The sequence below is a fragment of the Polypterus senegalus genome, chromosome 2 (assembly GCF_016835505.1).
Source record: "Polypterus senegalus isolate Bchr_013 chromosome 2, ASM1683550v1, whole genome shotgun sequence".
Classification (NCBI taxonomy): Eukaryota; Metazoa; Chordata; class Cladistia; order Polypteriformes; family Polypteridae; genus Polypterus; species Polypterus senegalus.
The window spans coordinates 282,388,316-282,404,888 of NC_053155.1; the positions used below are offsets into that span (position 1 = coordinate 282,388,316).

The following is a 16,573-nucleotide window of genomic DNA, read 5'->3' on the forward strand; positions in this document are numbered from 1 at the left end:
TGTGTGTGGTCTTCCCCTGATCAAATGAGGAAAGTGTGCAAATTTTGGCACAGACTGGTCAAATGAAAAAAAAAAAAAATCTACATCTCTCTCTCTCTCTCTTTATATATATATATATATATATATATATATATATATATATATATATACACACACACACACACTGTAGATAGATAGATAGATAGATAGATAGATAGATAGATAGATAGATAGATAGATAGATAGATAGATAGATAGATAGATAGATAGATAGATTTGTTCTCTTCAGTGACATCTTAACACTGTCTTTAGAAAATTTGCCCAACAGCAACATATATTTAGCCAGAGCCCTCCTGCTAGACTGACTTAACTCACTGGGTATCCTCGGTTTCTAACAATGTCTTTGTGGTCATAACTAAGATGACTATTTAAATGTGTGTGGATCTTGCATTTTAAGTTTATGCTGTAAACACTGCATTTACATTCATCTAAATGTGAATAATATACAAAATGCTCCTACACTGAATGCACACACTCTCGAAAAGCAGACTGTATTTTGTGGTAGCTGTCACCACTATTCTCTTTCATGTAACGTTACCTCTGAATTGATTCTATGAAGTTGTAAACAACTTATTAAACTTTAAACTAAAGTAAAGAGCTGCTTCACTTTCTCAGGCAGTTAGGGAGGGAACTGCTCCTGAAATCAAACATGGTCTGCGGAAGTCACCTAAAAATTACAACGGGTTAAAGTAAATGAGTCCCTATTGCTACACCACAACTTCAAGGTCTATTAAGATATTGTAAAATATACGCACAACTGTAAAAGCTTGACAGATATTAGTGGAAATCTGTCAATACATACTGAAATTTAGGAAAAGGTAGAAAGTGAAAATACCATGCACAACATGCTTTTCTCTGAGTTATTAGTTTAAAAAGGCTACTCAAATATGTTATGCTCAACAGTTCCTTTTCTGCTGCTATTGACTCCAGCTTTGAGCAGGTTGAAGCAGATTGCCAGCCGTTCCTTTATTGTCACGGTCAGCTAGGAATTGACCTGCAAAATCAGTGCTGATGACATCTAGCAGACTGAACAAACTGAGCAATAAACTCAAGACTTGCTCTTAAACAAAAAAAAAAATGAAAAAATTAACTGATTTTGTTAATATTTACTTTTATTTCGTTTAACAAGTTGGCTTATTTCACCGTTTCAGATTAAGTTTTTAGTAAAGACAGTTATCCTGCTTAGATGTTTGTTCGATTCTACTCTCTGATTCTGGCTATTTGCAAATTAAAAAGGAAGCAGGAGGGCTTGAGGCTCAATCAAACATTGCTGAATGACCCAAATAAACCAAGCCAGCTCTCCAATATGCAAATCTTTTTCAAGCATTCCTACAAAAACTATGGGACTATTTTTTCACATTAAACATTGTTCTGTCAGCATGATAAACTACTTAAACAAAGCACAGCTTACCAGGAACTTGAAGCATGCCAGAAAGTAGACATATTTAAATGTAAGGCTTTTGGAAACCACAGCAGTACATCAGACAATAAAACACACAGAGAACCAAGATGTTATAATTTTGTTCAAATGCTGGAAAAAGCTAAATAAATATGCAAGAGTTAAATCAAAAACGTTTTAGTCTAGTCTTTTTTAAATATAATGAAAAATTGAACGGGGGGAATAGCAAAGTGAACTTCAGTTAGCCTGTAAGCTGACTGAACAAAAAATGGTTAATAAAATTGAAAGAAAAAATCCTTTACAAATGCTATAATATATTTCACTTGCACTTCATGTACCCCTGTAGGGTTGCGTGGTATGGCAATACTGAAAAAGTCTCAAAAAACTGAATTTTTAAAATGGCACAGTTATGGAAGTAAATGGCAGGTTTCTGTTGTTTTCTGTTTCTCTGTCTTTTAAATGCAATCAAAACATTAAGGGGGGCCCAATTCAGACACCCCAGCCCATCCTGTCTTGAAACATATACTAACGTAAACTTGCTGGATAGTCCAAAGAGGAGGCTCCTCTTATCAATGCATGGAGTGCAGTACACAGGGGAGGTGCATGATTGTGTGGCAGCCCAGTGATTTGTGTCTGCATGTTGACTGTGGGGTGGGGATGGGGGGTTTGGGGGAGTTACTTGCATCATAATTGTTTTTGAACTGGTATTGGGGTCCAAGAGCTGGTATCAATACTAAAGTCAAAACTTTAGCTCTAATCCAACATTAAGTATATAGCAGTAACACAGTACTTGGACATGGATTTTTACACGCTGACACTCATCTATTCAGGTAGTCAACTTCTAGCCCTGAGAACAAAGGCCCATGTCAGTGTGGTTCCCTATTTACCTGATGAGGTAAGAAGGCGGTATCATGGCAGCCGAGCCGGCGCTAAGCTAAAGGCTAAGTGGCTAGCGAGGAAGTGGCGATACAAGCCTTCAGTGCCTTCTGTGATCCTGGGAAATGTGAACACACTAACAAATAAGATCGATGAACTGGCTGAGCTGGTGAAAAATGTCAGAACCTACAGATAATGCAGTTTGCTGTGTTTTTGTGAAGCGTGGCTAACAACTAGCATCCCAGATGCTAACGTGAAGCTACCCAGATTTTTTTTTTTTTATTAATTTTATTACAATCCATACATAGCAATCAAGTTTTTACAAAAAAAATTATGTTAAGAACAGATCGATCCCCACCCTGAGAGAGAGAGCAAGCCAAACGGTGTAAAATTTAAGGCTTGTAAAAATACCTAAATTAATGAATTCTCTGTGCTTTATAAACTTATTTTAAAATATTACTGATTAGATCCTGCCATGTTTTGAAAAAGTCTGTACAGATCCTCTAACTGAGTATTTGATTTATTCCAATTTCAAATAGTATAACACATCAGTTTCCCACTGACTTAAAAGAGGAGAGTTTGGGTTCTTCCAGTTTATCAGAATAAGTCTGCGTGCCAACAGTGTAGTGAATGCAATCACAATTTGTTTGTCCTTCTCCACTTTAAGCCCCTCTGGAAGAACCCCAAACACAGCTGTTAATGGGTTAGGAGGGATTGTGAGTCCAAGGCTGTCTGAGAGGTAATTAAAAATTTTTGTCCAGAATAATGTTAATTTGGTGCAGGCCCAGAACATGTGACCCAGTGAGGCTGGGGCTTGGTTGCAACGTTCGCAGGTTGGATCATGCCCTGGAAACATTTTGGAGAGTTTTAGTCGAGACAGATGTGCTCGATATATAATTTTGAGTTGTATAATTGTATGCTTTGCATATGGAGCTTGAGTGAATTCTCTGCATTGCTACTTTCCACTCCTTTTCTGATATATTAATTGAGAGGTCTTTTTCCCAGTGTCCTCTTGGATCTTTGAAAGGAAGGGATTGTAAAATGATTTTATATATTGTAGAGATGGAGTCTAATCCCTTGAAATTGAGCAATATTTTTCCAGCGTGGATGAGGGTGCAAGATGAGGAAAATCTGGAAGGTTCTGTTTAACAAAGTTCCTGATTTGAAGATAGTGAAAGAAATGTGTAGCTGGAATGTTAAATTTGGAATGTAATTGTTCATAGGATGCAAAGACGTTGTCTATATAAAGATCTCTAAGCAAGTTAATTCCAAATTTTTCCAGATATTAAAACTGCATATGTTTGTGAAGGTTGAAAGAGGTGGTTCTCTTGCAGGGTGCCACAGATAGAAGCTTCTCCGTCTTAAAATGCTTTCTACATTGGTTCCAGATTCTAAGTGAGTGGAGCACAATTGGGTTATTAGTGTATTGCCGATAGCGTGTGTTTATTGGAGCACAGAGCAAGGAATACAAAGAAGTACTGCAGGATTTTACTTCTATTGCGGTCCATGCCTGTGTATGTTCTTCTATTTGTGTCCAGGTTCTTATGCCTGTATATTTGCTGCCCAGTAATAAAACTGGAAGTTAGGTAGAGCCATGCCGCCTTCTGCCTTTTGTCTTTGTAGGGTCGCTCTTTTGATGCGTGGATGTTTTGAATTCCAAATAAATGAGGTTATTGTTGAATCTAATTGCTTAAAGAATGATTTATTAATGTATATTGGGATGTTTTGAAATAAAAAGGAGCTTAGGAAGAATATTCATCTTAACAGTGTTAATTCTTCCAGCTAGTGTGAGATGAAGGGTTGACCATCTATGCAAGTCTTGTTTAATTTTTTCCATGCAGACGATAAATTTTGTTGATATAGAGCTTTATGTTTACTTGTGATGTTTACCCCTAGGTATTTAAACTGTTCTGCAATGATAAAAGGTAGGGTGTCTAATCTAATATTATATGCTTGAGAATTCACTGGAAAGAGTACACTTTTATTCAGATTAATTCTGAGACCAGAGAGCTTTTGAAATTCTGTGAGTGCTGCTAAGACTGCAGGCACAGAATTTTCTGGGTCGAATATACAGTACCATGTCATCTGCATATAATGAGATTTTCTGTTCCAGTCCTTCTCTGCTAATCCCCTTTATCTGATCAGTATTTCGACAATGTATTGCCAGTGGTTCAATGGCAATGCAAACAACAGCGGTGACAAAGGGCATCCTTGTCTTGTGCCACGTTCTAGTTTTAAGTAGTCTGAGCAAATGTTATTGATGCAAACTGAAGCTTCTGGGTTAGTATACAGTAATTTAATCCATGCACAAATGTTCGGGCCAAACCCAAACTTCTCCAAATAGTAAAAGGTATTTCCATTCAATCATGTGAATGCTTTTCTGCATCCAATGATAATAATATTTCTGGGGTGTTTGATTTAGTTGGTGAGTATATTACATTAAACAGGCGTCGAAGATTTGAAGTGTCCCCCTAATAAATCCAGTTTGGTCTTGTGATATTACGAGGGAGCACTTTCTCCATCCTTCTAGCTATGATTTTAGAGAGTATTTTAACATCGTTATTCAGAAGTGAAACTGGTCTGTATGATGCACATTGTAATAAGTCCTAATTTTGTTTCGGAAAGACAGTGATTAATGCTTGGCGAAAGGTTTGTGGAAGAAATTGGTTATCTCTGGCTTCTGTAAATGTTGCTAATAGGAGGGAGCTAGCTGAGCGAGAATTTCTTGTAAAACTCTGCAGGGTAGCCGTCAGGGCCTGCTGCTTTTCCACCTTGGAGTGACTTTATAGCATCCAGTAATTCTGATAATGCCAGAGGTTTATCAAGTTCCTCAACACTAAAAGCGTCAATTTGTGGTATCTGTAATGTATCCAGAAATGCATTAGATTGTATATTGTCTTCTTTAAACTCAGTTGTATATAGGGATTTATAGTAGTCACTTTTTATCTCTGCTACTTTCTTCGCTTTGGATTTATTTCTGTGGGAAAGATATGAGATAATCTGTCCTCTTAAGAAGGCTTTAAGAGTTTCCCAGAGTATTCCTGCAGAGATCTCAGGGGATGTATTTGTCTCTAGAAAGAATTCATTTGTTTGGATATAAATTCAGTACAATTCTCGTCAGCTAATAGAAGCGGATTGAGGCCCATCTGGGGTGAGTGTATGGGGCTTAGTAATTTCAGCTCCAAGATCATAGGAGCATGGTCTGAAATAACAATAGCATCGTATTTACAAGATTTAATCTTAGGCAAGAAGTTATTATCTATAAAGAAGTAATCAATCCTTGAGTAGCAATGATGTACTGGTGAGTAGAAAGAATATGTTCTTGAATTTGGGTTTAAAAACCTCCAGGGATCTGATAAGTTGTGATCAGTTATAAACTTTGTAATTATCTTTGCGGTGTTAGTTGCTGTTCCCCCTGTGGAGGAAGTCTTATCTAAAAGTGGATTTAGAACACAATTAAAGTCCCCAGCCATTATAAGTTTATGAGTGTTCAGATTGGGAATGGATGCAAATAAATTTTGTATAAATTCCTTATCATCAACATTAGGTGCATAAACATTTATCAAAATCATTTTACAGTTAGATAAGTCTCCCATGACCATCACATATCTCCCTTCAGGATCCAATACTACATCTGATGCTACAAATGGTACTGTTCTATGTATGAGAATTCCCACCCCTCTAGTTTTCTTTGTAAAACTAGAATGGAACATTTGGCCAGTCCAGTCTTTTTGCAGCGGAACTGATCCTTACTTAGTAAGTGGGTTTCCTGTAAAAATACTATTTTAGCATTTAGACCTGTTAGGTGAGAAAGTACTCTTTCTCTTTAATTCGTGATTCAGGCCTTTAACATTCCAGCTTACGGTTAACTGTCCCATCATGGAGACACTGATTCTGAGTTTTTGATGTCATTTTATAGTCTTAACTGGAAGTGAAATAGTTTAGGTCTTAATTTCCTATTCCCCAAGAGTTGTTGCCATGCAGCTTATTATTACGTTGATAGTTATAATTATAAAGATTGAGATGATAGATTAGGTATAGATCAAGCCTGCTCTCTTTCTCTTCCCCCCTTAACCCCCACCCTCCCTTTTTGCCTCCCCAGGTGAGGCTAAAACCCACTTCATGCAGTCCCAGTCCTCTGACATACCCAGAGACAGAGCACGTCCAAAGCACATCAAGCCCCATGCAGTGGCGCTTTAAGGTTAAAAGATATATCTGTTACCAATATAGTCTTTAAAAGAGGAAAAAAAAAAGAATTTTGCACTTATATATATATATATATATATATATATATATATATATATATATATATATATATATATATATATATATATATATAATCTTCATCAATTTTAGTGCATTAAGATGATATCCCCAGATAATAAACCCAGGTGATGGTGTTAAAGATGTGTCCAAAACAGCATAACAAGTCTTAATGCAGTAATAGCAATAACAGCAAACCAAGGGTATGATATTGAACAGTCTCATTTAGGGTACACATGAAATAATTAGAAAAGAAAAAGAAAAAAAAGGAGGAAAACGTAATTAAGCACAATAAAACATAAACATTTAGCCCTAGTAATACTAAGTAATAATAAGAATATATGAGAATATATGCTGATGAAAAACCCGTATTTTAAAACAAATAGATCAGACAGTAGATTATTAATCCTAGCATTATCATTTACCGCCATGACTCACAATTATGTATCAGAATAGTCCGGGATCAGCTTTCTTAATCATTTTCTGCTTCTTCCTTGCTAGCGAAACATAGAAATGACCCTGCCATTCCACTTTCAGTTTTGCGGATACAGGAGGCTATATTTGACATTGGCTTGCCGTAGCCGCTGTTTAATATTATAGAAGGCTGTGCGTTTAATAGCTGTTGCTGGAGAGAAGTCAGGGAAGACGAATGTGGCATTTTCATATATAATATCTTCCTTTTTCTGAGGAGTTCCATCACCTCTAACTTAAATGATAATCGTTCAAAACGAACTATAAAAGATCTTGGTCGGGGTCTGACGGTGTTTGATCCGCGTAGGCGGTAAGCCGCTGCTATCTCAGATTCTGCTTTAAAGTCGCCCCCGATTATTTTAGAAAAAAGTTCAGCTGCGAATTTCACAGGGTTTGAACTTTCTTGATTCTCCGGCAGACCTTCAATTCTGACATTATACCTTTTACTCCCATCTTCTAAAGCAGCCAGTCTGTCTCCAAGTTTTTCTCCGAGTCTTTTACATTCGGAACTGACATTTACTGCTCTTTCCTCGGCACTGGCAGCTGAATGTTCGGCCATTTCGATCCGATTCGTGAATGTCTCCTTAAGATGCTCCAATTGATCAGCAAGCGTGCTCAGTTTAACCGAGTTTTTCTGAATGCGCTCTTCAATTTTACCCAGCACCTGTCGAAGCTCGAGTTGTACCTCTTGATGCAGCCTTTCATCCATCCGTCCTTGAGAGCCAAAGACAGGCTGGTTTGACAGCTAACCCCAAGAAGTGTAAATTGGGTATGTCTGAGACTCATTACCTGGGCTACTCCATGGGCAGGGGTTTACTCCGACCTCAGTTCAGAAATATAGAAGAGATGCTTGCTTATCCACGCACAGAAACACAGAAACAAGTACGTGCTTTTCTGGGGTTTGCAGGTTATTACAGAAGATTCATCCCTGATTTTGCAAATAGGGCTGCTCCTCTTTCAGATCTTACTAGAGGCAGAAAAAAAACACCCTGTTGTATGGACAGACGTTTGTGAACATGCCTTTTGTGATTTGAAAACTGCTTTGTCTTCTTATCCAGCTCTGCGGAATCCTGACTTCTCCAAGGATTTTGTTCTATAGACAAGTGCAAGTGCAATTGGTGTAGATGCTGCCCTGTCCCAGGTTTTTGATGGGGAAGAGCACCCTATCACATTTTTGAGTAGGAAATTGCTTCCTAGGGAGTGTAATTATTTGACTATTGAAAAAGAATGTTTGGTAATAAAATGGGATGTGGAAGCACTTTGTTATTATTTAAGGGGATGAAATTTCACATTAGTGACAGATCACGCTCCACTTCAGTTGTTATACCATCAGAAAGAAACAAACTCTTGTCTCATGAGATAGTTTTTGGGTTTACAACCTTACAGTTTTACAGTGAGGCATCGACCCGGCTCTGAACATATTAATGCTGATGTCCTGTAACACTTATTTGAGCCTGGTTTGGAATGTCGCTTGATTCAGAAAGAAGTGAATAAAGCTGAGGGAGGGGGTGTGAGCTAAAAAAAGACACCGAAAGACTACCTTCACATTGCTCCCTTGCTTGCTGGGCTTACATGTGGCTGATCTATCACATGATCCACGCGGTACTTCGCAGACTTAAAAGTCTGAAAAGCACCTGTCAGTTTTTGTTCTTCCCGGCTCCTGATGCTCATTCCTTTGAAAAGGAAAATATGTTTGCATTCTTTTAATTGTGAGATGGAACTGTCATCTTCGTCTTGTCAAGGAGCAATTTTAAACTTTTGAAAAAGAGACATGTTTGTTTGCAGTGTTCGCAAGTTCCTGTCTCTACAAACTCCTGTGTTTCTGTGCAAATCTGTGACCCACGCGTGGCACTATCTATCTATCTATCTATCTATCTATCTATCTATCTATCAGTACATTTCTTATCATGACTTTTGTAGCTCTGTTTCAGTAAGGATGTGTGATAAAAATAAAAATATACTTAATTGCTTTGGAACATGTAAGCATAAATTATAATACAAAAAGTGTTTTGTAATGACAGTCCCCTTACACGCTTGTAACATCAGAAATACAAACAAACATAAGATATATAATTTAGCCAATAGGCACAATTAATGTATCAAATACAGGCATTCAAAAGACAAAACACAAAAGACAAGTTTGAATAGCAGAGCCCAACAGATTTTAAAGTTATTAAACATAATATGAAAAGATGAAAGAGAAAAAACTATAAAAATATGCAAAAGTATAACTCACCCATGTAGTCTCTTACAGGATGTGACCAGTGTCTTGTTAAGATGAGGAAGATTACTTGACCCCTGCTTCACAGCCTCCAAATCCAGTGCATAGCTGCCTTTCAGATAATCATGAGATATGGTGCTCAACCCATTAGCAGCACTGGCAAGTAAAAAAATGTAACAATCATTATCATGGAATAACTTTCTTTTCTAATATAGTATTTATAAAGTTCACTATCGAGACAGGAAGGCCAAACTGCTTTATTCGCTTTAAAAGCAAGCAAGCATAAATGTAAACTTTGGCTATGTTCAAATTACCCAGATAAAGTGACTCAGATCTGATTTTCTTTACCTTAATGCAATACAAATCTGATGTTTTCAGGGTTGTGTGGAAACAAAAATGTCATCTTTTCAACTCAGATGTGAGTCACTGTCATGTATCCAATTTGTGGCCATACAACATAAATGGGAGTCAGATTGGAATTTGTGTGTTTTTTTCATATATGCACAGGCCGACTGATGCGGTTATCTGCCAACAGTGGAAACAAGGCAAAAAGTAATTAAGGAGATTAAGCAGTTGTGAATGCAATCACGGTCACACAATTGCATGTTCCCTTCTCATATTCACATATCTCTTGGTGTAATTGTTCCAGCAGTAGCTGCATAAAACAGCAAAAGCTAGCCATCAGGCTTTTTTTCACCTTTTCAACTTAATCATGTACAGATGTTGAACTGTTTGCCACCCTCCAAAGTAAAAATGAAGGCATACACTTGCTAGATTTTAGTGTTAAACTACCTATCTGTGGCATATTCTACAAATTTCAGGTGTAAGAAAGTTTTGGAAAAATCTAGCTTTCTTGTTTCATAAATTCTAACTAGGACTAGGTTTGTATAACCAGCAACTGAGTAAGGCCAGATTCTCAATTAGAAGCAGAGGTTTCGCATAATTACGAATTTTACATCTTCCGAGAAATCAAATGGGCCAGAATTTAGCTTGATATAAGGTACACCTCATACACAATAAAATATTTGATGTAAGACAACAGGAAATGTTATGCCTTAAAAAAGCACATCTACTAGGGATTTACACTCAAATAGTATTCTGCATTAAACAATGCTAGTTTAATTTTCATAATTTATACTGATAGAATCAGGCCATTTGGGAATCTCCAAGAGTGGCTCTGTGCGATGTAGCATTTTAGTCGTGTGGTTTATTTATTTAATACTTTTTAAAATATGCATGCGACACTCACAATTATCATTCATACTATATTGTGTTGAAAAAGTTTACCCCTAAAAGGTTTTAGGCATCATCATAATATAACACAGTATGCCATTACTATCATCATCATCATCACTAGAGGTTTAATAGCCATTTTCAAAGTTTACCCAGGTTAGCCTGTTGGCCTCCCTTTCTCATGCCTTATTATTTCTTCCTTCACTTTCCACAGTCCTGGGCCTCCACTGGTGCAAGATCTATTATTTTCCTATCATCTGGAACCACACTTTAATCACATTTTCTTTGGATTCCCTCTGTGCTCCATCTCCTCCACCTCCATCTTTTTGCTACTCTTCACTCAATCATACTCTGCCTATCTCTCCAAAGGACTAAACTACCTTAATTTGTTTCTCCTCCTCAGAAAAAAAAATCAGTTATTGTAATTTTTTAATCCAAATGAATCTAAAATGTTTTAATCATTTAACAGAACATTTTTTTCTGTATGAAGTTTTTTGATACAGTTAGTATATTACATTAAGAAATCAGAATTGTATAAGAAGGAAACTACACACTAAGGGATTAAAATAATTCAAAAAACTTAACTTTTAGCCTGCAGAATTATATGAAAGTCATATAGTATTAGGGTTGTTTGAATACAATTAGAAACATCCATCCATCCATTTTCTAACCCGCTGAATCCGAATACAGGGTCACGGGGGTCTGCTGGAGCCAATCCCAGCCAACACAGGGCACAAGGCAGGAACCAATCCTGGGCAGGGTGCCAACCCACCGCAGGACACACACAAACACACCCACACACCAAGCACACACTAGGGCCAATTTAGAATCGCCAATCCACCTAACCTGCATGTCTTTGGATTGTGGGAGGAAACCGGAGTGCCCGGAGGAAACCCACGCAGACACGGGGAGAACATGCAAACTCCACGCAGGGAGGACCCAATTAGAAACATTTATGGGGAAAAAAAACTATATACAGTAATTTCTGAAAAGCAAACGCAACATTTGATCCTAAAATAACAGTCCCTTTTTTTATGGCAACCTGATCTGGGCATTGTGTTACTGTTTTTAATCGTTAGTTTGGATAGATTTTTCTACCACAATGCTCTGAATTTTAGTTAAGAGTTATATTAACAACACACTCTAAAGCCTTCTCCAGTGCCCAAGAAGTATCATATTGTTCCTTTGCCGCTTCAGTCTTGAATATGACAGCCCTGATTTGCTGTTGTTTTCCATGTTGAATGCTTAATGGCTTTGCAACAGCTGGTTTCCTTTCTCATTAAAACTAATGGGAAATAATTTCCATTTTTCTGATTTTTCCTTTAATATTATAACAGCTTTAAAATCACCACTTTAAATAGCATTTGCGGTGCCAGGAAACAATCTTAGCCACTTTAATAAACACATGTCTTTTGGCGGCTGCAGATGTGACACATAATCACAAAAACAAAGTTGAAATAAAAAATAAGATTTACATGTGTTACAGTTTTGCTGAATCCATCCCTTACTCGCTTTGCTTGCCAACTCCCGGGGGTGGCTGAGCTGCTCGAAGGTCATCAGGGCTCTCCTCCGTTAGAGAAAGCGACTGTATTTAAAGAGTTGGTATATAGAAGAGTATGCGGACGCAGGGGAAGGAAAGTTTTGTCCGTAGTTATTAAAAACAGAAAATCAGTTACTTGGGTATTTTACTACAGCACTTAGGATGTGTGCAGTAGAAGTAATGACTGGGAGAGCAGTGTGGAGGGAAGTGGTCAAAGCTGAATATTGCAGACATGACAGAAAATTTTTTAATTTAGTACAAACACTACAAATTACACTTCTTGTGATGTGATTTGTTTAGTTTTTAAGTTGCTGTTAATAAAAGTGTAAGCCAAATAACAATACAACAGGATTGGGAGATACTTGAAAGATCATTACAATGCAACATTTAGTGCATTTCAGTAATTCCTTTTGTGAAACGTGAATAGATTCATGCTGCCACGACTTATATAAAATACAGATGGACACTGACTTTTGCACCAGTGGAAAAGTATATAACAGAGCAGAAGGCTGGAGGTGGGGGCTGGGACTAAAGTAACGACTATGTTTAACGTGTTTAAGTAATCATGAGCGATGTTGTATGGGTTTCAAATATGCACTACAGGCATGTGATATGTCCCAGTTCCACTTATCTGTTTGACCATGTCACTTTCCATGCACAGAAAATCAAATTTTGTAGGCAAGAGCCAGTATATACAAGTCGTAAGTAACCCATATGAAACACAAAAAGCAAAAAAGCAATGATAATATTAACAGAACATATAAGGGTCAAATTAAATACAAACACACATGTAGTAGTAATTACATCTTTTAACCTACATTCAAATATATTAAAATATTTATTTTTAATATGAGCATAACTTTTGGTACAACTTTACTGCCCTATTCAGTACATATTATGCTTTGACATGTACTATAAATTTAATTTGAAGATTGCCTGCATAAAATAAATTGACATTGTTCAGATAATATGAAATATACAAGTTCAAAAGAAGTAAAAAATTATATACCCTTCACTGTGAGTATCATGTCCTGTAAGAACAACTGCAGAACTTGAGGAGGCAGGGTTACTTGTGGATGCAGTACGAGGAGGCAGTGGGGGTTTCTCATCTTCACCATCTGCAACAGAAAGATGAAATCAAGCTAGTTCTCATTAGGACATTACATATTCATTCCCTGCATTATTAAGTGCAAGGTAGAAATGAAGTCTGAATGAGATTAAGTTGTCAATTTTGTTGTAACCAGACAAATATTTCGTTAATTTATAAAACCCTAGAGCAAGTATGGGATTACCTCACAGTGTGGATTAAAGCAAGTAAGTATAAGTATGGCAAATTAATATTTAGAGATACTATATTTCAAAATTGATTTTAAATTATGTTTTAAAATAAAAAATAAAGCTATTTTGAGCTATCTAGAAATAATTAAAAAATCCTGAATTGTATTTTAGATTTCTGAGAATACTATATATATATATATATATATATATATATATATATATATATATATATATATATATATATATATATATATATATACACACACACACACACATAATAGCAAAATACCCGTGCTTCGCAGCAGCAAAGATCTGCCTTCAAATTTTTATTAAGAAGAAAATTAAACATTTTTAAACTGAGGGAAAATATACCAATAATTATTTGTTAAAGATTTCTTTCTATATCACATTGTCTGTTTGGCCCTCCGGTTGCAATATGACCAAGCTGTGCGCTAAGCTTACTCTTCAGCATGCAACGTACAGTTGGCCATGTGAAAAGTAATCTTGTTTCAAATCTCACAGCTTGGATTGCTGCTGTCATAATCGGTTTGAGTTTCATGGTTTGTTTCAATTACGACAGTATTTGTAGGACTTGTGTTGAAGAGACATTCAGCACCTGTCAAGCGTTGTAAGTATACAACCAGTTTCATTGATAACTTCACATCCAGCTTTTGAGAGTTTAAACATTTCTAAACATCAAAGTGTCCACTACTGAAATCGTCACCTGTGAATCTAAGATGTTTAAGAGGCATTGGCGGTTTTCCAAAGATGTAAAATATTTGGCCATTTCGGTACTCTTGAAAGCGACAACCGAACAATTCAGCGGCAGCCATCAACTCACATGCAGATGCATAGGTGAAGGGCTTAAGCATTTCACTCTTCTAGTGCTCCTGTGTAGTATAATTATCTCCTGTACCGTCATCAGTCCACACCTTGAACCTGTCCTAGTCATTCAATACATAAGACACAATGTTCCTCCGGATATCAAGATTGAGCCTGATATGGCCGTGCAACATGTAACAAAAGAATGGAAAAGGCAGGTGCCATCTCCGGGCATGGAAACCACTTGGTAAGTGACAGTTCTTTGATCGATGGTGATCACCTCGATAGACATGTTAATGGGGGTACAGTTGGAATGATAAAGGAAATGGGTACCTAAACAATGTAAAGTAAGTCTAAAATACATACACAATAACTATAATCGTAATAAATGAACAATAAAACAGCGGAGAAGCCGTGGATTAAAAAAAAAGGCTGTAGTTATCAGCAGGGAGACGTGAATACCGTGGCGAAGCAAGGAAGGGAATGTAGAGACTGGAGTGACGGACGGCCTTATATAGGTAGGCAGCCAACAACGTGGGAGGCGTTGGGATTGGGGACCCAACGCCGCCTCACACGGTGACCGAGCTGCAGGCTATGGACATACAGTATATATGTACGCAAGTAGGATTCAGTTAGCGTTGGGAACCCGCGTACCAAATTTCTTGAAGATGGGCCCATAAGTAACAAAGACCATTGAAAAGTTCAATATGGCGACCGACAGTGGCATCATACCACCGAAATAAGTACCAAATTTCAGCCTTCTACCTACACGGGAAGTTGGAGAATTAGTGACGTTGGAAAGTTCAATATGGTGGCTGACATTGGCGTCATACCACCGAAATAAGTACATACATCGGTTTCGGCTAGCGCAGGGAATCCGCCTGCCAAATTTCGTGAAGATGGGGCCATGAATAAGAAAGTTCAACATGGCGGACATTGTTGACCGTTACGCACAGAATTTCGAAATGAAACCTGCTTAACTTTTGTAAATAAGCTGTAAGGAATGACCCTGCCAAATTTCAGCCTTCTACCTACACGGGAAGTTGGAGACCAATGTCCAGGAATAAGTGACAAAGCTGAAGCTGTGCCGGGGCTGGATCTTTCAACAAGACAACAACCCGAAACACTGCTCAAAATCCACTAAGGCATTCATGCAGAGGAACAAGTACAACGTTCTGGAATGGCCATCTCAGTCCCCAGACCTGAATATAATTGAAAATCTGTGGTGTGAGTTAAAGAGAGCTGTCCATGCTCGGAAGCCATCAAACCTGAATGAACTAGAGATGTTTTGTAAAGAGGAATGGTCCAAAATACCTTCAACCACAATCCAGACTCTCATTGGAACCTACAGGAAGCGTTTAGAGGCTGTAATTTCTGCAAAAGGAGGATCTACTAAATATTGATTTCATTTCTTTTTTGTGGTGCCCAAACTTATGCACCTGCCTGATTTTGTTTGAGCAATTATTGCACACTTTCTATAAATCCAATAAACTTCATTTCACTTCTCAAATATTACTGTGTATGTCTCCTATATGATATATTTAACTGACATATTTTATCGTAACAACCAACGATTTATAAAGGAAAATAATGACTATTAACAAGGTTGCCCAAACTTTTGCATCCCACTGTGTGTGTATATATATATATATATATATATATATATATATATATATATATATATATATATATACTAAAATACCAGCTTACATGCAGGAGAAGTAGTGTGTTAAAAAGTTATGAAAAGAAAAGCAAACATTTTAAAAATAACATAAGATGATTGTTAATGTAATTGTTTTGTCATTGATATGAGTGTTGTTGTCATATCTATCTATCTATATATATATATATATATATATATATATATATATATATATATATATATATATATATATATATATATATAAAATATATATATATATATATATATATATATATATATATATATAGCAAAATACCTGCGATTGGCAGGAGAAGAAAAAGAAAAGGAAACATTTTAATAATAACGTAACATGATTGACAATGTAATTGTTTTGTCATTGTCATGAGTGTTGCTGGCATATATATATATATATACACACACAGACACATATATAAACATATATATATATAAATATATATATATATATACACACATACATATATATATACATATACACATACTGTATATACGCACACACACATATATATATATACTGTATATACACATATACATATCTACATATATACTGTATATCCACATATATATATACAAATCTACATATATATATCCACATATATATATATTAGGGTGGGACTCGATTAAAAAAATTAATCCAATTAATTAGAGGCTGTGTAAGAATTAATCTTGATTAATCGTATGTAATCGACACGTAAATTTGCCCCAAATCGCAAATGTTTTTTTTAATTTAAAAGTGTTTTAGTGGGTGAC

General features: G+C 36.5%; 1 protein-coding gene across 3 annotated transcripts in view; it reads right to left on the reverse strand.

Annotated features, from left to right (window-relative positions):
• The window catches only part of inppl1a (inositol polyphosphate phosphatase-like 1a), a 203,546-nt gene that overhangs the window by 83,340 nt on the left and 103,633 nt on the right, over positions 1–16,573 (reverse strand). For all 3 annotated transcript variants that reach the window (XM_039745658.1, XM_039745657.1, XM_039745659.1), the window contains exons 4-5: positions 13,052–13,160; positions 9,285–9,425 (exon numbers count right to left, since the gene is read on the reverse strand). In XM_039745658.1, the coding sequence (XP_039601592.1) occupies positions 9,285–9,425; positions 13,052–13,160 (250 nt within the window). The remainder of the gene's footprint in view (positions 1–9,284; positions 9,426–13,051; positions 13,161–16,573) is intronic.